Here is a 23,858-nt window from a genome sequence, read left to right as displayed (position 1 = left end):
TATCTGATTATCTGCTGTCAAACACATTGAGCTGCACCTTGATCATGTGTTTCCTTGTTCCCTCCCCTTCAGATCTACAGTTTGAAGATGGGTGGAACCAACATGTGGTGAAGAGGAGGAGCCGACAGGCCCCGTTCACTGCAGAGACACATGTTGTTGAGATCAGAGCTCAAACTAGTTTCACTTCTGAGCAACAGAAACTCAGACAGTCGTCGTCGTCGTCTGTGAGAGGTGAAATGGCGCAGAAAGGAGTTCATCTGGACCAGGAGACCTTCTCTTGTTCCATCTGTCTGGATCTACTGAAGGATCCAGTGACTATTCCCTGTGGACACAGCTACTGCTTCAGCTGTATTAAAACCCACTGGGATGCAGAGAATAGGAAGAACATCTACAGCTGTCCTCAGTGTAGGCAGACCTTCACACCGAGGCCTCCTCTGGTGAAAAACATCATGTTTGCAGCTTTGGTGGAGGAGCTGAAGAAGACTGGACTCCAAGCTGCTCCTGCTGATCACTGCTATGCTGGACCTGAAGATGTGGCCTGTGATTTCTGCACTGGGAGGAAACTCAAAGCTGTCAAGTCCTGTCTGCAATGTCTGGCCTCCTACTGTGAGAATCATCTCCAACCTCATTTTGAGTCTCCTACATTTAAGAATCACAAGCTGGTGGAGCCCTCCAAGAAGCTCCAGGAGAACATCTGCTCTCGTCATAATGAGGTGCTGAAGATTTTCTGCCGCACTGATAAGAAGTGTATTTGTCTTGTCTGCCTTGTGGATGAACATAGAGGCCACGACACAGTCTCAGCTGCAGCAGAAAGGACTGAGAGGCAGAGAGAGCTGCAGCTGAGTCGACAGAAAATCCAGAAGAGAATCCAGGACACAGAGAAAGATGTGAAGGTGCTTCAACAGGAGGTGGAGGCCATCAATGGCTCTGCTGATAAAGCAGTGGAGGACAGTGAGAAGATCTTCACTCAGCTGATCCGTCTGATGGAGAAAAGAAGCTCTGAGCTGAAGCAGCAGATCAGATCCCAGCAGGAAACTCAAGTGAGTGGAGTCAAAGAGCTTCAGAAGAAGCTGGAGCAGGAGATCACTGAGCTGAAGAGGAAAGACGCTGAGCTGAAGCTGCTGTCGCACACAGAGGATCACACCCAGTTTCTACACAACTACCCCTCACTGTCAGCACTCAGTCCATCTACACACTCATCCAGCATCAACATCCGTCCTCTCAGACACTTTGAGGATGTGACAGCAGCTGTGTCACAGCTCAGAGACAAACTACAGGACCTTCTGAGAGACACATGGACAAACGTCTCACTGACAGAGACTCAAGTGGATGTTTTACTGTCACCACCACCAGAGCCCAGGACCAGAGCTGACTTCTTAAGATATTCACAGGAAATCACACTGGATCCAAACACAGCGCACACACAACTGTTATTATCTGAAGGAAACAGAAAAGTGACACATATGGGTAAAGTTCAGTCTTATTCTCGTCACCCAGACAGATTCACTTCATGTCCTCAGGTCCTGAGTAGAGAGAGTCTGACTGGACGTTGTTACTGGGAGGTGGAGTGGAGAGCAGGAGAAGTTTATGTAGCAGTCGCATACAAGAATATCAGCAGAGCAGAGTGGGAAAGTTGGTTTGGAGATAATGACAAATCTTGGTCATTAGATTGTTACAACAACAGTTTCACATTTAGGTTCAACAATATCCAGACTCCAGTCTCAGGTCCTCGGTCCTCCAGAGTAGGAGTGTACCTGGATCACAGAGCAGGTATTCTGTCCTTCTACAGCGTCTCTGAAACCATGACTCTCCTCCACAGAGTCCAGACCACATTCACTCAGCCTCTACATGCTGGAGTTGGGTTTGCTTGGTCTATTGGAGTCACAGCAGAGTTGTGTAAACTCAAATAGACAAAGATCATTGAAGGAGCAGTTGGTTAAAATCTGTATTTTAGTTCATCACTTTCTTTAGTCTCCATGTTTGTTGCTAAAAGCTCATTGCTGTTGTGTCTCTGCACTGCACAGAGATCACCTGTCAATCATTAAACATTGTGGGCGGGACTTTGACCTCTTGTTGTCATTTTCTCGTTGTGTTGATGTTTGAGTTTGTTGAGGTGGAGCTGGAGCCGTGGAGGAGATCACTGCTCATGATGAAGTTTCTTTACCTAAACTCACATTTCTCCACATGGAAATAGAAACTTCTCTGAGCTCTGAATGTTTGTTGGATATTTGTGTTGATGTGTTTGTGTGTTGTTGTTGTTGTTTGGGCCTTAACAGAGAAACCACCAGACCTTCCTTTATCACTGAGCTTTGTTCTCACTGTGGAAACTAAGAAATCTACAATCACATTTACACTGATTTGTTTGTTGTTGTTGTTGTTGTTGTTGTTGTTGCTTATCTTACACTGTATGGGCTATTGGGATATTTTCTTTTCAGTGTGTAACAAAAAAAAAAAAGATCTAGAATTACATTTCCAGTGATGTGTTTGTCAGATCAAATGTTGTTGTTTAAATCCATCCATAAATAAGGTCTCCCGGATTTATGATTATCACTAATTACTGTAGGAGATGATTTATTATTTTCTTTTCCATATCTGAGATTCATTTAAACAAACTGTTTGAATGTTGTAAATGTAACTGAAGTGAATAAATGATTCTCCATATGTAGTATAAGAATCAATGAGTAATATTTCCGTTGCGTTTACTTTTGAAGGTCTTCTTTAGACATAAGGATACAGGATCTTTGACATTTAGTGAGAGAACAAGGATTACACATATGAGAGATGATGGGAAACATTAGAATTAGGGGGAACACTTTATGTGAAGTGTGGGTGCATAGCACATTCATAAGTATGGAAGCCCATTTCAATTGTTCACTGCATGCAAATATCTTAAAAATGCATCAGAATTTATCATGGCTTCTGGTTGGAGACAGACTGAAATTAAGTCTCCTATAAATTTCATGAGAAATTTGATTACGTAACAATAAAAAACCACAATATTTCCCAGACCAGATAGTGTTCACCAGAAATGTCAACAAATATGCAACCAGACAATCAAGATGTGATAATTTACTGGCACCTAAACCAAGAACAAACTTTTTACGTAAAACCTACTGTAATATACAGAGCCATTATAGGATGGAACACATTGTTACCTATATAACATCAAAAATATTAACTCAAAACACATTTTTAAAAGGTAGTAATAAACTATTTTTTAAATAAATTGTAAATTCAATGAGTAAGACATATACTGTATAATGTATAATAATTTATTATAGGAATTTATTTGTGGGTTGAACTGTTGTGGTACTGTAATGTGATGTATGATGTATTCTTTGTACCTAATAATATATTTTAGATTAGACTGTTTGCTGTTTGTGTATATGATGATGAGGTGTTACAGTCTAATGTCATGACATCGGCTAATGGGGATCCTATAAATAAACAAATACACAAATGACTGTGATCATGATTACACACACGCACACAAACACACACACATCTAAAGAGCTGAAGTCTGATCTATTATTGGCTCCTTTGTCTTTTCAGGTTTCTGCAACAAAGTCGTCATCATTAATGTTCATATATGAGTCCATTGTGTGTGTTTGTGTTTAAGGCTGGCGACGCAATATTGTGCGCTGCTGACTGCTGCATTATTTATACACAGTTGAAATGTGGGTGGAAAAACAGCATTGGGATAGGTGTGTGTGTGTGTGTGTAAGAGTGTGGGGGAGTTTGAGTGGGTGTTTGTTTATTTGTGCACAGATTTATGTGTTCATTTATTTTTGTTGAGCGTGCAGTATGGATGTGACGTACACTGTGTGTGTGTGTGTGTGTGTGTGTGTGTGTTACCTACCACTCCAGTTCTTTGCCATCTTAAACATGTTGGCTGCTCTGGCGTACATTTCACAGGCGTCCTCCACCTTATGGTTCCCCCTGTCGACACACACACACACACACACACACACACACACACACACACAGACACACACACACACAGAAAGAGAAAGAGAAAAACAAATGAATCATTTCCAGCTTGTTGACCTTTTCAATTTGTGACGCACTTTTAAAATAGTAGGTAATAATAGATTTTTTTTTTCAAGCTTCATTTTTCTGAGCGTTGATTCATTTTAATATTGAAAACCGTCACACACACACACACACTAAAATGAAAAGCTGTGTTAAATTATCATGCACCAACAGCAGCAGCAGCAGCAGCAGCAGCAGCAGCAGCAGCAGCAGCAGCAGTGTCCAGTTGAAGGACGTCGGTGTGAGGACACACACACAGACGCCTGAAGCAGCAGCAGCTCAAACTCTGAAATCTGCTCACATCAGCAAATCACTCTTTTGTTCTTTCTTTCTCTGTCTTTTTACTTCTTTCCCTCTACCCCTCTCTATCTCTGTCTATCTACCTCTTTCTATCATCCCCCTCTCTGTCTCTTTTTTCTTTCTTTCTTTCTACCCCCTTTCTCTATCTACCTCTTTCTATCATCCCTCTCTGGATGTCTCTATTCTTTCTTTCTTTCTTTCTTTCTTTCTTTCTTTCTTTCTTTCTTTCTTTCTTTCTTTCTTTCTTTCGTTCGTTCTTTCTTTCTTTCTTTCTTTCTTTCTTTCTTTCTTTCTTTCTTTCTTTCTACCCCCTTTCTCTATCTACCTCTTTCTATCATCCCTCTCTGGATGTCTCTATTCTTTCTTTCTTTCTTTCTTTCTTTCTTTCTTTCTTTCTTTCTTTCTTTCTTTCTTTCTTTCTTTCTTTCTTTCTTTCTCTTTCTTTTTACTTCCTTCTTTCTACCCCTCTCTATGTCTATCTATCTACCTCTTTCTATCATCCCCCTCTCTGTCTCTTTTTTCTTTCTTTCTTTCTTTCTTTCTTTCTTTCTTTCTTTCTTTCTTTCTTTCTTTCTACCCCTCTCTATCTCTATCTATCTACCTCTATCTATCACCCCCTCTCTGTCTCTTTTTTCCATTTTTCTTCTTTCTTTCTTCTACCCCCTTTCTCTGTCTTTTTACCTCTTTCTTTCTTCTTCTTCTTTCTTTCTTGCCTTGTGTTAATTTGAACATCCAGTCTGACATACGTCCTACCTACATGAGGTCACGTGACGGCAGCATGAACTAGTTCACAGAGTTTCCATCCTCCTCCATCAGACAGAGAGACAGAGACACTGAGCAGCAGGTGGAGAGACTGAACAGTCTCATCATCTAATCATTACATATCAATAAGTGTGTAATAACTGTTAAATCTGAGGACTCCTATATAGATTATATACTGTAGATGTATTAGTTATTTTGACTTCAGGTAAAAACGTGAGAGTCAGAGGAGGAAACACCTGCAACGACAGACTGTTAGTAGAAAAAAATGAAAATCAATACATCATGATATTACCAAGTATCAAACATTTATATTATAAATTACTCAACAAAGGAAACTCCTGCACACTGCATCAGGTTTACTGAGGTTACAACATGAAGACGGAAACATTGTAACCCATAAACCAGCCGTTCAGTCCTCTCCTCTGAAACACCTGTCTGTCTTTTGAGGTGTGCATATGTTTTTAGGGTTTGATTATATAAATTTCTAAAAATGTTCAATACTGGAGGACTTTTTTCTGACTGTATTGATCAGTTTGTTGGATTGAGAATCACATTTATCAGGAATAAAGATGATTCAAGTGCCATGAACAGACTGAGAACTTCATCTTGTTAGAGAAAACAGATGTTTTTCCTTGACAGACATGATTTATAGCTGCAATAAGGAGATAAATCAAACTGCATCTGCAATTTCTTAAGTTATAATAGTTTTATTATATTAGCTTTAGTTCAAATATTGCACTTATAATTAGGGATGTCCCGATCCGATCACGTGATCGGAAATCGGGGTCGATCACGTGGTTTCAGACTCGATCGGAATCGGACGTTACATCCCGATCAGGAATCGGATATATTACATATCTACATGTCAGGGTTTTCCTATCTGTCTAAAGCGAAGACGGGCCGCATGGGGGGCGTTCAGATGTATCTTTTGCACTCTCAAACACATTACTTTTACTGTAGACGTTCGTCATGTGCGCTCATTACCCAAAGCGACGCGCATTCGGTGCAGCGTGCTTGTGTTTCGTGCATGGTCTGTGGCGCACAGCTCCATGGTGTGTGTGTGTGGCTGCGTCGTCGTGGACAAGTAACGATATGAAATGACGGCGCTTGCGAGAGTGTGAGAGACGATCGTGTCACCGTGTCAGCTCACTGTTTGTTTGTGTGTGTGTGGCTGCGTTGTTTCACTGCTGACTTCCAAGCAGCTTGTTGTTGATGTTTGAGCGCTACACACACCTGCAGCAACAACAGTCACTGCAGCTTCTACTGAGAGCGAGTCCGACGTAACGCACGTGAGACCGACACACGGACCGACCGCGCAGATGTCGCGGACATTGTTAAACTTCTCATACTGTTGAATAAAAAACTACCGTTGTGTTGCGTGATGGCAGATACAGAACCAGGTATTTATTTAAAGTTAGAGAGGGAGAAGGAACAAGGTGAGCTGGGTGAGGGAGGGAGGGAGTGAGGGAGAAGGAGCGGAGTGAGTGAGGGAGGGAGAAGGAGCGAGGTGAGGGGGGGGGGGGGGGGCAGAAAGGCAGGAGAGGGTGGGATCAGGGGAGAGAGGCTGGTGATTGAGAAAAACATGATAAGCTATTTTATTTTTGACCAAATGTTCTTGTTGTTGACTTATGGATAACGGCATTAATATTATACTGTGGAGCTACTGTGCTAATATACATTGAGAGTTTACAATATTGCAATAAATGTCATGGGCTTGTTATTGAGGTAGAGTATTATTGTGAGATTGTGATATTGTTACATCCCTAGTAGAGCACAAAGAACAGAAAAATAGTGGGATGATACAGTTGATCTACATTAAAAACTTTACTGCATTGCCAAAGTATCGGATCGGGACTCGGTATCGGCAGATACTCAAAATCAAATGACTCGGACTCGGACTCGGGGGCAAAAAAATGTGATCGGGACATCCCTACTTATAATCATATTGAACCCTATTGATCCTTGTTATTGCAGCTGTTGCTGGTGATTCTCTCTGTGTGGAGTTGTGAGCAAACAGAGAAGGTTTCAGTCCAGTGCAGATGTTACAGATGTTACTTTCTTGGTGTTTGTTTGATCAATAACATGTTGTAGTTCAGATATTTTTCCTTCATGTATTTGAGTAAGTGCCAAATTAATGCTCCATTTCTCCATGAACACAGTGTTTTAATGAATCAGTGTGAAGTATCTCTGAGTCACAGTGGACGATGTCATCACTGATCCACGACTGAGACTCATTAAAAATATAAATAAATAATAAAACTCCTGCTGCTTCCCATGTGGACAGAACAGATGTGACCCACTTCACGTCTCAGTGTTTGGGGCCGGAGGCTAAATCAGGAATCTTGATCAACTTATTGATCCAGCGTCATAAGTATATTTTTTTTAGGACAAAGACAAAAAAAAAAAACTGACGCAATGATGTCAGAGTGTGTCTGCGTTTCTTCTGTCCATCAGATGAGACAGTGACTTTACATTATTGATCCATCCATTGACTGTTTTATTGATTATCTGTTTGCCATTTAAAATTTAAAAGGAAGCAACTCAATAACCAATCTCAGTGAAGGACCATCTATCTATCTATCTATCTATCTATCTATCTATCTATCTATCTATCTATCTATCTATCTATCTATCTATCTATCTATCTATCTATCTATCTATCTATCTATCTATCTATCTATCTATCTATCTATCTATCTCAGTCTTTCCATCCTCCCTGTAAACATCCACCCCTCCCAAACACATGATGAAGGCCACCAGCCCACTCCCATCATCATCCTGCTCTCTCTCTCTCTCTCTCTCTCTCTCTCTCACACACACACACACACGCACACACACACACACACACACACACACACACACACACACACACACACACACACACACACACACACACACACACACACACACACACACACACACACACAGCCCCCGCATCTCCACCTCCACCGCCACCACCGACTGTTTTCTTCGCACCGTCCTGACTGCGCTGCTCTCCCCGCCTCCCTGCAGCCTTGGCTCGGCCTCACGCTGCAGCCGAGCCCCGCTCTGCTCTGCTCCGTTACACCAGACCAGACAGACCATCATCATGCACTAGCTACATTTACATTTCTGTTGCGTGACAGGCCACGACACGCAGGCAGGCCACATCCAGAGAGCGATGACAGCTCAGATCTCTGAGGCGCCGCTGGATGAATATTTATCTCACAAGGACGCAATGTCACAGTGAAAGTGAAAGCGATGTAGCCTATACAGAGTAAGATCGGATCAGATCAGATCATTATTGATCCTAAACACATGATTGGATACAACACACAAGATCTGATCATCAGGCGTCTGGATCTTTAGGCTCACTGCCCATCACAGCGCGGTGACACAGGGATTCACCGCTGGATGCGATTTGGACATTTTAGCGCAGAGAATAAGAGCAGAAACAGTGACAGGTCTGGTGATGGGCCCTGCGTGCGTGCATGCATGAAGCCCTCCCCCCATACCACAGAGAGAGAGAGAGAGAGAGAGAGAGAGAGAGAGAGGTAAACAGAAGAAGATAATGGAAGCCTCCTTTTACCCGAACATCCCTCCCAGGAAGGATCCGGACGCCTTGACCTTCTTGTCGGCTTCAGCCATCAGCTGCATGGCCTCCTTCTCTTTGCCCGAGTTGTCCATGACGAGCTGCTGCTGCTGGGTCTGAGAGGGGAGGAAAACAGGCCGAGGTGGTGATGTTCCGCAGTGGACGGAGAGGAGCAGAGCAGAGCAGAGCAGAGCAGAGCAGAGCAGAGAGGAGGAGGAGAGGAAGAGGAGGAGGAGGAGGAGATGGTGCTGATGCTGCGGCTCTTCTTCTACGGAGAGAGAGAGAGAGGCCATTCACGGCGCGATGCCTCCATCTGCTGGAGAGAAGAGGACACACACCACCACACACTGATGCATGATAAAAAAACACACACACACACATTATAGATTCTAATCAATATATTTTCATTGCAGGCATTTAATCGGCTCTCATATCCATCTCTTATCAGTGCTGGTGAAATAATAAAAACCTAAAATCAAGATTTTCTTAGCTGCATAATTGTCCACAAACCTCTTCCATAAGGACCAATTCTCATTCTTTCTATAAAATTCAAAAAGTTATCTAAAGTTGAGTTGTCAAGCTAAATATTTGACAATATAATTGAAATGTGACACTGAATTGTTTTAATTTATTATTATAAACATGGGAAAAGGTGTTCAAGGCTATTCGAAAAATCATCATTTTGTTTTTCATGACTCATTTTTTCTCTTTTATCTCTCTGATGAGACTTGTTATGTAAATATTAATGAATTAATGAATTATAAGTGAATTTACATTTATACTGTACCTGAAGAACCAGAAACAACATTCATGGGAGTTTGGAGACTGAAACAGACGGTAAAAGAGCCAAAAATTAAACAAAACTTTCAGCTAAAAGAGGCTGAATGACTGATGTTCATCTGTGGAATCGTCACAAAAACTTTTCTGAGCATCTGATTAAAAGACATAAGAGCTATAATGATTTTTATGGATGTCAAATTCTCGTATTTGGAATCAGAAACTATTCTGAATCTCAACCAAAAATAAAAAGCATAAATATCAAATGTTCCACTGAGGAAATACGGTAATCAAAACAACACACTATAGAAACGAGCTGCAGCAGGAACACTCACACAGTGTTTAATGACCTGTAGATTTACTCCACTGAACATCTGTAATGTCTGAGTTCATCCTTTAAATCCAGTTTATTTCACTCATTAAATAAAATGTGACAGCTTCAAAAAAAATCCTCCTCCACGAAGCCGAGGACATTGAACGCCTCGTCACTGCTTGTGAACAAAACCACAACAACAGCAGTAAAGTTTGAGGGCGATGAGTTTGTTGTGATGTGTTTGACAACAGTAATTATCTATTATAACACACACACACACATTAGTTAACACATCAGTAGCAGCATCAGGCAGGAAAGTTTGTAGATCAAATGTTTTAATAGTTGTTTTTTCGGATCGGTCTTAAAATAGCATTCAGTTAAAACCAGGAAACAGATAAACTGACTAATAAAGCATGCTCACTTTAATCATAGAGCCGGGCTGCGTTCAACAACCTCAGCTGCTCTGAACACATGAACTGTAACTCAATGATTTAATGATGTTTCTAAATGTCATAACAAGCTGCTGAATATCTGGATGAGTTGAAGTCTTCACTTTCTCTGATAAAACGTTGTTGAACGCAGCTTCAGCCTCAGCAGTTTAAATCCAGAGGAAAACAAAACAAAACAAAACATGTAAAATGTCCCAACAAGTCCTGTTTCTGTCAGATGAGATGATCGCTGTACAAAGAGTCAAAAAGAAGTCGACTCATTTCAGTCTGAAACGGTTTTTATAAATGAAGCTGTTGCTGCTTAATTATCATCAAAATCAGGAGAGGAGGAGGAGGAGGAGGAGGAGGAAGAAGAAGAGGAGGAAGAGGGTAAATATGTCAAAACAACTTCCACATCATTGAAACAGATCATGCAGTGGCAGCTTCTCCACGTCTAAAAATAAAAAAAACCGAGGGAACCGATGGACGACGCTGCTTCTGGTCAGAAAACAGACACTTTAGAAAAAGAAGGAAATAAATTAAAAAATGACTTAATTTACAAAGAAAAACGAACCAAAGTACTTTATCTGTCAGTGCATATCCTCTCCAAACGTTTAACAAACACAAGTAAAAGTCTGACGATCTCTAAAAATCCATAAAAGCCTTAAGTTAACGCTCATGCTGTAATAAACTGTGGCTATTTTCAACATGTCAGCAGCTTCATGTCCTGGAGACGTTTGTCACCTCATCTCATTAGTGAATAAATAAATAAACTAATAAATAAATAAGTGCATAATGAAACAGAGTCTCCTTCTTCATCACAATAAAACCAGATCAATCAACAACAAACACTGCAGCTCTGGATCAGACCCTGTTCACCTTCTACATCAGTGGATCATGACTTTTATGATGTCGTCTTAAAGCACTTTGGATTTTCATCATAATAATCAAGCATCCAGGATTTAAGTGAAACCAGGAGGAGATCAGTTTAATATATTTAAATATAGGCCTATATTCTTTTTTTTTTGCCAGAATCATTTGTCACTGCCTCAGACTTCAGGTGGTCGTCTTTCATGGTTTCTAGTCTGCAATACAAGAAAAAAAAAAAAGAATAGGAACAGTTGTTAAATGATTTTAGAATAATATTTTTTTAAACATTTAAAATTATTTTGTCGTTTTTATTTATTTATACTTGCATATTTTTGGCGGCTCACTTGTAATACCTTCATTGACCACCAGTGGGCTCTGGAATGAATAAAAACTCACAGGGTCTGGTGATACAGGCTACTCTTGAAATATTACATGGCATTATTTGCACTGATGTATTGATTTATTGATGTATTGATTTATTGATGCAAAGAAATAAATAAGTTAATGAAATGTGTGTTCACATCTTTGAGATCCAATTTCAAGTTTTCAAGTTTTGAGTTTCTCCTCACTCACGTTTGTTGAGACTTGAAGGTTTAAAGGTTACAGGTTTGTTCAGCACGGTGACATTTAGGGGTTAAAATCCTCACGAGTAAAGAAACACGTCCTTCAAACTCTCCTTTAAAATGATTCAGTGTTACGTAACGGTGTGTGTGTGTGTGCAGCATTAACCATCAACCTCCAGCTGCGTCTCTCACGGTCTGTATATAAAAAATAAGAGACAGAGTCTGATGTGTGCTCAGGTTCACAAACTGATAGATAGATAGATAGATAGATAGATAGATAGATAGATAGATAGATAGATAGATAGATAGATAGATAGATAGATAGATAGATAGATAGATAGATAGATAGATAGATGTCATGCAGTACAAACTGTTGGGTTTCAGTTGTCCATCAAAATGACAGAAGTTCAGACTAAATGGGATCTGACTAAACGCTGGAGTACAGCAAAGTGCATGCTATAGAACGAGAGTTAAAAAACTGTTAAAGCATTCGTCCATTAAAAAGAAAAGTAACAGTCTTTTTTTATTTCTCTTCTCCTCTTTTCTTTTCCTCCCTCACTCCTTCTCTCTCTGTCTTGCATCCTTCTGATTTGCTTCTCGGTTGTTGACTCCTCCTCCTCTTCCTTCTTCTTTCTTCTTTCTCCTCAGTCCTCCTCTGACAGAGTCTCGTGAGGCGTGGACGGTCGGGACTTGCTGTGACCTCTGACCTCCGGCGTCTTCCTGTCCTGCAGGAAGTCTTCGATCTCTCCGGGCAAACATGCAAACTTCTCCTGGAACTCGGCCTCGATGGCTCCCTGCAGCTGCAACACAGAGAGAGAGAAAGTAACTCTTTAACATCTTAACTGATTGTACTAAATTCTGTTGTAATGTAGTTTATATGGAATATTGTTTATTCGTTATTGAATATTGAAATATGTAATATTGTATATTTGTTATATTGAAATGCCTTTGTAAATAGTTTGTACAATGCTTTGGCAACAACAAATTTCTGTTCATGCCAATAAAGCTAATTGAATTGAATTGAATTGAAAGTAGCTGTTTAGATCCCCAATGTGAGGTCGGTCTATCGAAATGACGGCTGTTTAGACGTTTGCTACGTCACGGCTCGTCACAGAGACAGAAGAGCTCGTCAGCCGGCCAACCTCCGTCGTCATCCCGGGAGAAAAGACGATCGCTAATTAACTTACCCGCAGGTTTTTAGAGGTTTACCGCCGGCTGGTAACATTCTTTTTAGGAGATAAATGCTGGTCTCATTGATGAAATGCAACAATTGTGGCAGTCGCATTAGTTTGTTTGAATTAAAAGTGAAGGTTCATGTGTGTATTGGGCAGAGGAGCAGCGCTGCCTGGGGGCTCTGTAGCCTACGTACAGAAATCACCACATTTACATTAAAAGAATAGTTCACCCAAAATTCAAATTTCACTCATTATCTACTCACCCTCATGTGGACTAAGGGCTGGGAGAAGTTTCAGAGTCCTCCGTGGCTTCTCTGAGTTACAGGGGGTCTCGGCATAGCAGTGCATGTTCATATAACGGTTGCAAATGGATACCAACTGTCTTTGTAAGACACACCAAAAAACATCCAAATACCTCCATGCTGCTCATATGTAATGTCCGTCTTGTATTGAAGCCCCGGAATGCGAAATTGTCTATATTTAAAGTTTGTTTTGTAGCAGAAGCTTCTCGAAACAAGCTTGAAATATAGACTTATTAATTTTTTTTTGGAAAAATTTCGCATTTCGGGGCTTCAATACAAGACGGACATTACATACGAGCAGCATGGAGGTATTTGGATGTTTTTTGGTGTGTCTTTTTGTTATGAAGACAATTGGTATCCATTTGCAACCGTTATATGGATGCCGAGACCCCCTGTAACTCAGAGAAGCCACAGAGGACTTCTCCCAGCCCTTAGTCGACATGAGGGTGAGTAGATAAGGAGTTTTTTTCAATTTTGGGTGAACTATCCCTTTAAGGGCTAGGGATGAAAATTAGAATTGGAATTGGGCAGGTGAGTCAGAAACAAGCTCCGCTCAGAGATCCAACCAGGCTGTTTGTCGACCGCTACCGGCTCCTGTTGGGCTGCCAGAGGGTGATGTGTTGTTGCATCACTCAAACAGCCGGTGTTGACGTCAGCAGAGGAGACTGAACTGTGTGGGAGTGGATCCACAGCAGCAGCAGCAGCTTGGAGCCGCATGTATAATATAATATAATATAAGACGTTGCTTGTTGTGTAGGACACGGCAGCGTGAAATATGTGCAGAGACGTGGGTGGAGGTGGAAATGATCCAGATTTTGAAATCCCTTGTTGTTTTACCGTCCAGGATCACGTTATCTTTAACATCTTTACTTTTATCACAGTTGTTCAAAGCAAAACTGGATCGGACCAGATCCAGATACAAACTTTTCAAGACTCGGGAACTCTTTACCACCTGACATCTGTAATACCGACTCACCTTTTTAAAAAACGCTTACCCACTCCACCACTCCAACCTATTCCATGCTTTTGCACAGCTTTTATTTATTCATTATTGTTTTCTTAAATGTTGTACATTAAATATTTGCTTTTTTATTTTTTACTGATGTTTTGAATGTTGTTTATTGTATGTTTCTTGTATTTGGATGTTGTTTACTGATGATTTTATTTGATGCTCTCTTCTGTAAAGTGTCCTTGAGTGGTTTGAAAGGTGCTTTTTAAATAAAATGTATTATTATTATTAAGATGACCAAATCTAGATAACAAGTGCTGTAAATGAGACTGAGTATCACGCTGAAAAAACCCCCAAAAAAACAACAACCAGATAGAACAGCACATGCGGTCACTTCTAGTGTTTCTATATTGTTTTCTGTGCTGTTTTTTGTTTCTTCAGTGTTCTTCTAAACAGCCAGATCTCAACTGACCCACATAAAATAAACAAAAAAAAACAAATATGTGTACATTACTTAAATACACTGTGAATATTTTTCCATGTGTTTCAAATTTCAAACTTCAAATTTTATTTAAATATCCAGTAGTTGGGGGAAAAAACATTCACAGTTTTTTATTTGTGGGATGATCAAAAGTTACCGTTATTTACTTTAGCACTGTAATGATTTAAAACATCAAGTGCAAAACATAAATCAATAAATGTGTTTATAAAACATGATAAATGTTGTTTATTTGACCAGTTTGAATCTAATCTAAATCACACCCGACTGCAGGATCAGGAGGATAATGATTTAATCTGATTTCTTTAGTATTGAAGAACCTTGCAAGATTTGATTTTAATTCATCATCCAAAACTCCAACCAGGTTACTTTTGAACACCTTGTTTTGGTTTTTTTTTTTACCTTTGGTTTCTGGTCCTGTATCTCCTGCAGGAGCCCGTTGTGCTGCTCCACCAGCTGCTCGTGGCGTTTGGTCTGCGTCTCCTCCAGCTGGAGACACAGAGAGAGAGACAGAGAGAGACGGAGACATTCAAAGAGACTTTAAGACGACACACAGAGACACCGAGGAGCTGCACACATCAAAGTTTCATCATCATCATCGTCATCGTCTCTGCAGGAGTCGAATCATCATCATCCTCCGCTCACCCGCTTTATGTTCTGGACGACTTCATTGACGTAGGATTTATTGATCTCGATCTTCTCCCTGGATACACACACACACACACACAGACACACAGTTGCATTGAGCTCTGTTGAGTTTGGACTAAATCTGACAAAACTCACTGGATGAATTTGTGCATGAAGGAGATGAAGAGGCTGCAGCGATATCAGTGTGTGTGTGTGTGTGTGTGTGTGTGTGTGTGTGTGTGTGTGTGTGTGTGTGTGTGTTTATGGATCGTACTCCTCGGCCAGATGCTTCTCTTTGGTCTTCGCCTGGTTGATCTTCTCCGTTCTCCTTCGATCCATCTGTCTCTTCAGCTCTTTCTTCTCCCTGCAGCAGCAGAAACAGAAGCAGAAAAAAACAAAAACACGCTGTTGAGTTTTTTTTCTCCGTTGTTTCAAAGAGTTGTGAAGCCGCACCGTGGGAAAAGTCTCGGCTCAAACTGAGACGTCTGAGAGACTTCCTGGAAACCGAAGGTAAAATTCACACAAACACACACACACAAAAAAAAACCTGCAGGTGCTTTTAGAAGAAACGCTCATCTATCTCCATCAAAGCACCGGAGCAGCAGCAGATAAATCACCAGATGCAACATTCGTCTCTTTTATCACAACTTGTTGTTTCATCTCAAAGCTGCTTTTTAACATCCTTGTTTTTTATGTAAACGCATCTGTTAATCTCAGGAATGACTGTGAGTGAATTTATTGATGAAAGTAATAGAACCGGATTTCAGATCATTTACTTCAGTAAAAGTGCAAATTCATCAGTGTACTGTGAAAATACTGCGTTACAATTAAAAGTACTTTATGAGGAGTAAAAGCACAGAAGTTGCATCTTGTGTTTCTAGGTTCAGAGGACAAATCTGAGAGGTTGTGACATGATTTTTAACAGAAAGATGAAGTCATTATACAAATATGTTGGATTTTTTTAAACATTTATTTTATATATAATTTAATCTGAAAGTTAGTTGTAGCTTTAAAGGGATAGTTCAATGTTTTGGTAAATTAGCCCATTGCCATAATCCCAATAGTCATAGCAGTAGGTTTGTTACCTTTAATTGTCGGTGCAAGCTGTTTTTAGAACGGCGGAGCAGAGCCGCGAGCTGCTCAGAGCTACGCTACGGAGGCTCATGGGATTTCTTGGTTTCCCTCATCAAACTCATCAAATACACAATCCAACAACTCCACAACGCTCTGGTGGACAAGTTGTGACCTGCACATTCACCACGCTATGAGATAATAACACAACGTTACCAGACAGAGTTGTTTTAGAGGGAAATTCATGGAAAACCGCTGATGCGCCGCTGATTGCCTTCAGGTGCAGTAGTACGGTACAGTCTCTGCATTTACCTCTAAAACAACTCTGTCTGGTAACGTTCTGTTATTATCTCATAAACTCATAAAGACTGAATTAAACTGAGATGAGGACTGAACTCAGACCAGCTCTCAGGTGACGGATCGGTGAGTCTTACTTGTCACAAATGTCTTTGAGCTTCTTCATCTGAGCGTTGTGACTCTCCTCGGCCAGACCGCTGAGCCGCTCCGTCAGCTGCAGGAAACACAAAGTTCACCATGAATCACTGGAAAAACCTGGACCACCAGTGTGTTAGTGTGTGTGTCACTTTAAATCTTGAATGCAAATAACAAAAAAACATTCTCTTTCTCGTTTTTCTTTTTCATTGACTCACTATCTCACTAACTCACTATTCTTGCTGTGCTGTGGATATTATTTATTATTGAGATGCCTATTATAGAACATTTTTCCCTTTAAAGTGAAATTCCGGCGTAAGTGTAAACCATGGTCAAACACACCGTAACACCGAGTTAGACCCCCCCTCGAGAGATCAATTTGCCCGACCGCTACATTCACGAGATCCACCAACTTCAGCAAATACCGCATTATCGCCACACACGGCGCTGTCCGGATCCACTGTCTGACCGCAACCAAAACGCCACCATTTGCCCAAAATAATGCTCAGAACTGCACCAAATGTCATCAATAGTACACACAGGGTCCCAGCACGTAGTACGAGTTGTCAAACATCTGCTAGCTTTGCCTGTTTTCTTTAGCAAGGAGACCAGACACAACTCACCTACTTCTCCTCCGGGAGCCGCTCGTTGGTGAGGAAGCCCTGACGAGTCGATCACCGAGTGCACCGGAGTTCCGCAGCTCAATCAACAATTACCTCATGGAAATACAATCAGAGTTTTTTTTTTTTTTATCTTGCATATCACTTTATAACTATTATTATCGAGTGCTGGCCACGATATAGGCGCAAATGAGCATTTTTAAGAGCTGCGGAACTCCAGTGCACTCGGTGATCGACTCGTCAGGGCTTCCTCACCAACGAGCGGCTCCCGGAGGAGAAGTAGGTGAGTTGTGTCTGGTCTCCTTGCTAAAGAAAACAGGCAAAGCTAGCAGATGTTTGACAACTCGTACTACGTGCTGGGACCCTGTGTGTACTATTGATGACATTTGGTGCAGTTCTGAGCATTATTTTGGGCAAATGGTGGCGTTTTGGTTGCGGTCAGACAGTGGATCCGGACAGCGCCGTGTGTGGCGATAATGCGGTATTTGCTGAAGTTGGTGGATCTCGTGAATGTAGCGGTCGGGCAAATTGATCTCTCGAGGGGGGGTCTAACTCGGTGTTACGGTGTGTTTGACCATGGTTTACACTTACGCCGGAATTTCACTTTAATGCCACATGAGTTCATGATGGTCTCTATGCCTGATGTCTTCATGTGCTATTCAAGGTGTTGGATTTGTGTGCATTTTGGTTTGCATCTACACAGGGAAACATTTTGTAACATTTTCTATATAGTATTTTCTATTTGATAAAGTGTTAGCTTTTATTGTATTGTATGCACTGACGTAAAAAGTATATGTATAATTGTTTACACCTGTGGTTCACCACGCCTGATTGTATCAGGTGACCCTAGGGATTACTTGAGACAGTGCGTCTTCACTTTCTCTCTTCATGTCTGACGAAGGATATGCCCGAAACGTTACACTTAATAAAACTTGCAGGAGCTACTTCTGGTGTGCGGATTTCCTCTTTCGTCTCATACTTACCCTCTGGTCCAGCACCCAGCTTTATACTTTTTTGGGATGTGCGTGCTATTTGTACCTATTTTAAACTCACTATCCCACCTGCTTTGGTCTTAGTGCTGCTACTTTAGGTCTTCACACAACTTTATTGATAATAATCTGAGTCTCAGTCGTGTGTAGCGGAGCTCCAGATGTGTGTTTTACCGTCTTGATGTGCTCCCTCTGCAGATACTTCTGGCTGTAGTACTGTTCCTGCCTCAGAGCCAGAAGCTGCTGCTGCTGCTCGTCTCTGAGCTGCTGCAGCCGCTCGTCCTTCTCACTGTCCGAACACGAACCCCTGAGCAACACAACACAAATACACATGATACACAAATACACAATAACACCTCCTCTGTGTATGTGTGTTTGTTTGTTTGTTTGTGTGTGTGTGTGTGTGTACCGGCTCTTGCTGCACTGTCTGGCCGTCTTCTTGTACTTGTTGTTGAACTCTCGCAGCAGCTCGGAGGTTTTCTTCTGGTGTCGTCTCACCAGCTCCTTCAGCTCCTTGAACTGACGTCTCTGCTCCTTCAGGTAAACCTTCGTCTGCTGCAGACTCTCCATCGAGCACACGGGAACGTCTGCACGGAGAAACACCCAGAGACGTGAACTTTGGTGACTGAAGAGGTTCATAATGTGGTTTATTTGATGTTATTAACGTCTAATTCAGCGAATCAATGATGAATATTCAGCTGTTTAAGTTTGATAAACTGTCAGACAACAGAGAGAAAACACAACTTGAGGTTTTAATGATATAAACAGATTAAAACAGCATCAATTAAACACAATAATCCACATAAACACAGTCACACAGCCACAGTAATGTACAGTTGTTTTATCAGCTACTCACTCTGTACATTTTGTATTTTTGTTATTGCTCTCTGCGTTTGTACATTAATGCTAATTGTGTCTGAGTGCTTGGTTTTACATTTCTCCACTTCTACATATGGTAATAAAATGATTTTCTTTTTCTTTTTTTGAACTACTCTGTTCATTTGGTGCTTAAAAACCATTAATAAGTTGTGTTTTTACACTTACTGTATATTGATTTAAACTTTACTAAAGTGAAACAACAACAAAAAAAAGCGTAATTAAAATGTGCTGCTGTCTGGTTTCACTTTTCATCCTGTTTGTGAAACATGAAAGTGTGAAGTCACATCATTTTATATCTGGAATAATCTACAGCAAGATACAGTCAAATATCAACAGGATTCATTTTATTTAATGAATTGATTCCATATCAGGACATGATTTCGGACTGGTGTAGCTACTGACCTATTAAAACACTGAGAACCAGGTCTTCAGTCTTTGCTGCCGGTTTCGGAGCCTCTGAAACACAGAGAGAAGAAAATCAACATCACATTTAATAAAAACGTATAAATTATGTCTCAAATTATTATTAAAATGAATTAAAACACATAAAACCAGCAAGAAATCAAATTTTTCCATCTCTGAATGCTGAATGGTGGATGCTATACAGTACCTGTCGTCGTGGCAGCCGTCCTAGCTGCTTGCTGATTGGCCGCATGGGCTTTGGGCGTCGTGGCGACGGGGGTGTGGCCTGCAGGACCGGGGGCGGGGCTGAGGCCGTTTTCCAGAGGAGCTGATTTCAGGTCGTTCTTCCGCTCTGCACAGCTGTCCACTTCATCCTGAGGAACAACAACAACAACAACAACAACATGATGTCACAGCCACGTTTTGAGCTTTTTCTTCTTTTTTTTTTAAATTAACGTTTTTTATTGATTCCACATATCAATATTTAACATTTCACATATACAATTTTCAAACAGTATACAACAACTTCTCCACCAGGCAGCAGAGACATATAAACATACATTCTCAAAGAAAGTTACCGTAGAGTAAATTTGAAGAAATAAAAGAAACACTTTTTCACTCCTGTCCTTATTTTCACATCTCTCTTACATCGTCCCTTTTCTCCTGTTGGAGGGTAAATATAATAAACATATGAACAATGAACAAATTTGTAGCCTGAACCAAGGGGATCAGTAATCTACCATACACATTGTCCTCACTGCACAAAGTCTGCTCTCAATGGAGACACAAAATTAACCCAGTTTTGTTTTGAGCTTTTTCAGGGTGAAGAAGACAAACAAACAAAAAAAAAAAGGGTAAAGACGAACAAACGCCGACCTCGGTCTGAGCCTCCTCCTCTCCGTCCTCCAGCGTCAGAGCCGCCAGCTGTTTGGACCTCTGCTCCAGCAGGTTGACGTATCGGATGGGGTTGGACAGAGCCTCGATCACATCTGGACAGGAAGTGAGAAGAAGAAACAGACACAAAAAAATCAAAAAAAACTTTAAGTCTCAAACTCAGGAAGAAATTCCTCTTTAATATGAAACCGAGTACATGATTGTACCAGATGAAGACGACAGACAAATTGTTATAATGTATTTATCAGGAACTACAAGTGGAAACATCTTGGTTCAATGTACTGTATCTCACAACTCCCTGTCTAAAATAAAATTCACATTTTACATCACATAAGCACTTCTCGTTAGCAATATTATATTATATATGTATTAGTGACATGGCATTATAAAAACAAGTGTGATATGGAGACTGAGATATGGGAATTAAAAGATTATCATGTTCATAGATTGTCTCATATGTGTGTTTTTATGTCTGTTTATAATATGACGTGTGTGTGTCTTTAATGTGAGAGAGTGAAAAGGAAAGTATAATGGGCATCGATGATGCATTAAAAATGAAATAAGGATAAAAAAAAACTCAATAAGAAGCTCCTAACACTAAAGAAAACACACACATGTATGTAAGAGTACTGACTGGTAACAGCTCTACCTCTACTTACGTCATCAGCAATGATATATAATCAATGAAATTAACAGGACCTGGACATGCACAAGTACATTTTAAAATATGTTTTAAATTAAACTCAGGTCAGTTTTACAGTTCTGACCTGCTCAGTATATTAGTGAAATGAATAAACCTCCACAGACAGTTTAATAAAAGCTACAAACTGTTTGTAATAAGAAGAACAAAGTGTAAAGTTTCCCCAGATGCTGCAGAGTTCAACCCATAAAAGTGAAAAAGTATCATCACACTGTGTTGGGTTTAAACAGCCTGAGTCATTAAAATAAAAACCTGTAAATGTTGAGTTGAGTTCATGTTTGTTTGTTAAAGTTTTGTTAAGTTTGTACCTGCGAAGGTGTCGGGGACGTAGTCTTTGACCTCGATGTAGACGAACACAGCCGGGAGAATCAGAGACTGGTTCTTCTCGTTCCTCAGGCCGATGTAGCGGTAACCTGAGTGTTTCGAAAAGAAAGAGGGAGAGTGAAATAGAGAGAGAGAGAGAGAGTTCACATCAAACATCATTCATTCACAAACAGCAGCTCCGTCTCTGTGATGTGTATGATGGTTTTTAAAAACAGCAGGAGACAGGAAGTGTCTGTCAGAGCGACAGTCTCTAAATCGATCAATCAGAGGATTCACAGTCAACACAGACATGAATTACAACAGGAAAAAGAAATATTTATTTTACAAATCAGGGATATAATTGATAATAATAATAACAAATGTGCATTTTTTGTTGTTGCTCTGTTTTACTGTTTTATTTGAAAATCATAGAGGAAAATCAAAAACAGCAGTGAAATAGTGATAGTGATTTTTTTAACATATGTATTTAAAACTTATTTTCGATATATGGACATACATATTATATTTAGTTCAGGTTAAAAGAGATAAAACAAGCTGCATGAATGAACTCATCACCTGGTCTGACGGCCGACACCGGGATGATCCGATGACCTATGAACTTCCCTCCTTCCTCAAAAGCAGCGATTCTCAGAGACGCCAGAGTGGGAAGAATCACCTGAGAGCACACAGGTGGGTCAGTGACGTCATGTCATGTGATGTCATGTGACTCCTCCCTCCTGCTCTTAAACATGTCACCTTTTTGAAGACGATGGGCTCCTCGTCCCACACCGGGTTGATGGCGTTGTTGTTCTGAGACGTTTTGGTCTTCAGCGCCTTCCTCCGGGTGTCGGCAGGAAGTCCAAACATCTCCACCTCCACGTACACGCCAACCCGCCGCTCCGTCAGGAACTGACCCGAAATCACCTGGGAAACACACGACCAAATAAATACATTAACGCTTAAAAGGGATAGTTCACCCAAAATTGAAATTTCACTCATTATCTACTCACCCTCATGTCGACTAAGGGCTGGGAGAAGTTTCAGAGTCCTCCGAGTTACAGGGGGTCTCGGCATAATCAATCAATCAATCAACTTTATTTATATAGCACATAGCACGTAGCAGTGCATGTCCATATAATGGTTTCGTAACAAAAAGACACACCAAAAAACATCCAAATACCTCCTGGTTGGTACCCCCTCTGGTTTAAGTCATACTTATCTGACAGGTTTCAATTTGTTAATGTTAATAACGACCACTCAGAGTATAGCAGAGTTACGTATGGTGTACCGCAGGGTTCAGTCTTAGGGCCAATCCTCTTCATTCTTTACATGCTCCCATTAGGTGGCATCATCCGGAAGCACTCAATCAATTTTCACTGTTATGCGGATGATACGCAACTCTACTTGTCCATGAAACCAGATGACAGAAGCCGCCTCATCAATCTGCAAGACTGTCTGAAAGACATTAGATCCTGGATGTCCTCTAACTTCTTGCTACTGAATTCAGATAAAACTGAGGTCATCGTGTTTGGACCTAAACATCTCAGGGACACGTTCTCCAATCAGATCGCTACTCTAGATGGCATCACCCTGACCCCGAGTACAACCGCGAGGAACCTTGGAGTCATTTTTGACCAGGACCTTTCCTTTAACTCCCACATAAAGCACGTGACTAGGACCGCCTTCTTCCATCTGCGCAGTATCACTAAGATTAGGAATATCCTCTCCCAGAGTGATGCTGAGAAACTAGTACATGCATTTATCACTTCTAGGCTAGACTACTGCAACTCTCTCCTGTCAGGATGTCCGAAAAACTCTCTAAAGAGTCTCCAGCTGGTCCAGAATGCCGCAGCGAGGGTTTTGACAGGAGTTAGGAAGAGAGAGCACATCTCTCCCACCTTAGCTTCTCTCCACTGGCTTCCTGTAGGATTTAGAATAGACTTCAAAATCCTTCTGCTGACTTATAAGGCTCTTAATGATAAAGCTCCAACCTATCTGAAAGAACTAATCATTCCTTACTGTCCTACCAGAGCACTCCGCTCCCAGAATGCAGGTCTGTTAGTGACTCCCAGTATCTCTAAAAACAGACTGGGAGGTAGAGCCTTCAGTTACCGGGCTCCTTTACTGTGGAACCAGCTCTCTCCATGGGTCAAAGAGGCAGACACTCTAACTACATTTAAGTCTAGACTTAAGACCTTCCTTTATGACAGAGCTTTTAGTTAGGGCTGGTTCAGGTAGCTCTGAACCATTTTATAGCTACGCTGCTATAGGCTTAGACTGCTGGGGACACATCTGGTTACACAGAGCCCTCTCCTCCTCTTCTCTTCTCTCCTCTCCTCTCCTCTCCTCTCCTCAGTATATTTTTGAACTGTCATTTTCTGCTGTACTTTGTAGTTTGGC

The 23,858-nt window shown here is 40.9% G+C and overlaps 3 protein-coding genes across 5 annotated transcripts in view; 1 reads left to right on the top strand and 2 right to left on the bottom strand.

Moving 5' to 3' along the window:
• Positions 1-8,877, bottom strand: part of napba (N-ethylmaleimide-sensitive factor attachment protein, beta a) — a 41,875-nt gene extending 32,998 nt beyond the window's left edge. The window contains exons 1-2 of the mRNA XM_085799357.1: positions 8,663-8,877; positions 3,860-3,939 (exon numbers count right to left, since the gene is read on the bottom strand). Coding sequence (XP_085655483.1) covers positions 3,860-3,939; positions 8,663-8,760 — 178 coding nt within the window. The 5' untranslated portion in view covers positions 8,761-8,877. The remainder of the gene's footprint in view (positions 1-3,859; positions 3,940-8,662) is intronic.
• LOC146973093 (tripartite motif-containing protein 16-like) lies at positions 237-2,917 on the top strand. Of its 2 annotated transcripts, XM_085799356.1 has the most exons (2): positions 237-908; positions 1,083-2,917. In XM_085799356.1, the coding sequence occupies exons 1-2, from the start codon at positions 237-239 to the stop codon at positions 1,908-1,910; spliced, it is 1,500 nt and encodes a 499-aa protein (XP_085655482.1). In that variant the 3' UTR covers positions 1,911-2,917. The 2 variants fall into 2 exon arrangements, with proteins under 2 accessions (XP_085655482.1, XP_085655481.1); XM_085799355.1 differs by having other exon boundaries at positions 237-2,917.
• Positions 8,878-11,864: 2,987 nt separating the features above from the next.
• Positions 11,865-23,858, bottom strand: part of plcb1 (phospholipase C beta 1) — a 37,582-nt gene continuing 25,588 nt past the window's right edge. The window contains exons 20-32 of one of the 2 annotated variants that reach the window (XM_085799367.1): positions 22,215-22,382; positions 22,035-22,134; positions 21,464-21,568; positions 20,438-20,550; positions 19,770-19,935; positions 19,562-19,615; positions 18,690-18,867; positions 18,455-18,587; positions 16,674-16,750; positions 15,443-15,532; positions 15,187-15,244; positions 14,944-15,030; positions 11,865-12,416 (exon numbers count right to left, since the gene is read on the bottom strand). In XM_085799367.1, coding sequence (XP_085655493.1) covers positions 12,261-12,416; positions 14,944-15,030; positions 15,187-15,244; positions 15,443-15,532; positions 16,674-16,750; positions 18,455-18,587; positions 18,690-18,867; positions 19,562-19,615; positions 19,770-19,935; positions 20,438-20,550; positions 21,464-21,568; positions 22,035-22,134; positions 22,215-22,382 — 1,485 coding nt within the window. In that variant the 3' untranslated portion in view covers positions 11,865-12,260. Of the gene's footprint in view, positions 12,417-14,943; positions 15,031-15,186; positions 15,245-15,442; positions 15,533-16,673; positions 16,751-18,454; positions 18,868-19,561; positions 19,616-19,769; positions 19,936-20,437; positions 20,551-21,463; positions 21,569-22,034; positions 22,135-22,214; positions 22,383-23,858 lie in introns of both variants that reach the window. The other variant, XM_085799365.1, reaches the window with a different exon arrangement.

The sequence above is a fragment of the Trachurus japonicus genome, chromosome 15, assembly GCF_045865225.1.
Source record: "Trachurus japonicus isolate A0001 chromosome 15, Traja_1.0".
NCBI classification, from domain to species: domain Eukaryota; kingdom Metazoa; phylum Chordata; class Actinopteri; order Carangiformes; family Carangidae; genus Trachurus; species Trachurus japonicus.
Note: the sequence above shows the minus strand (reverse complement) of the source record. Positions and strands in the feature narration are given on the sequence as shown.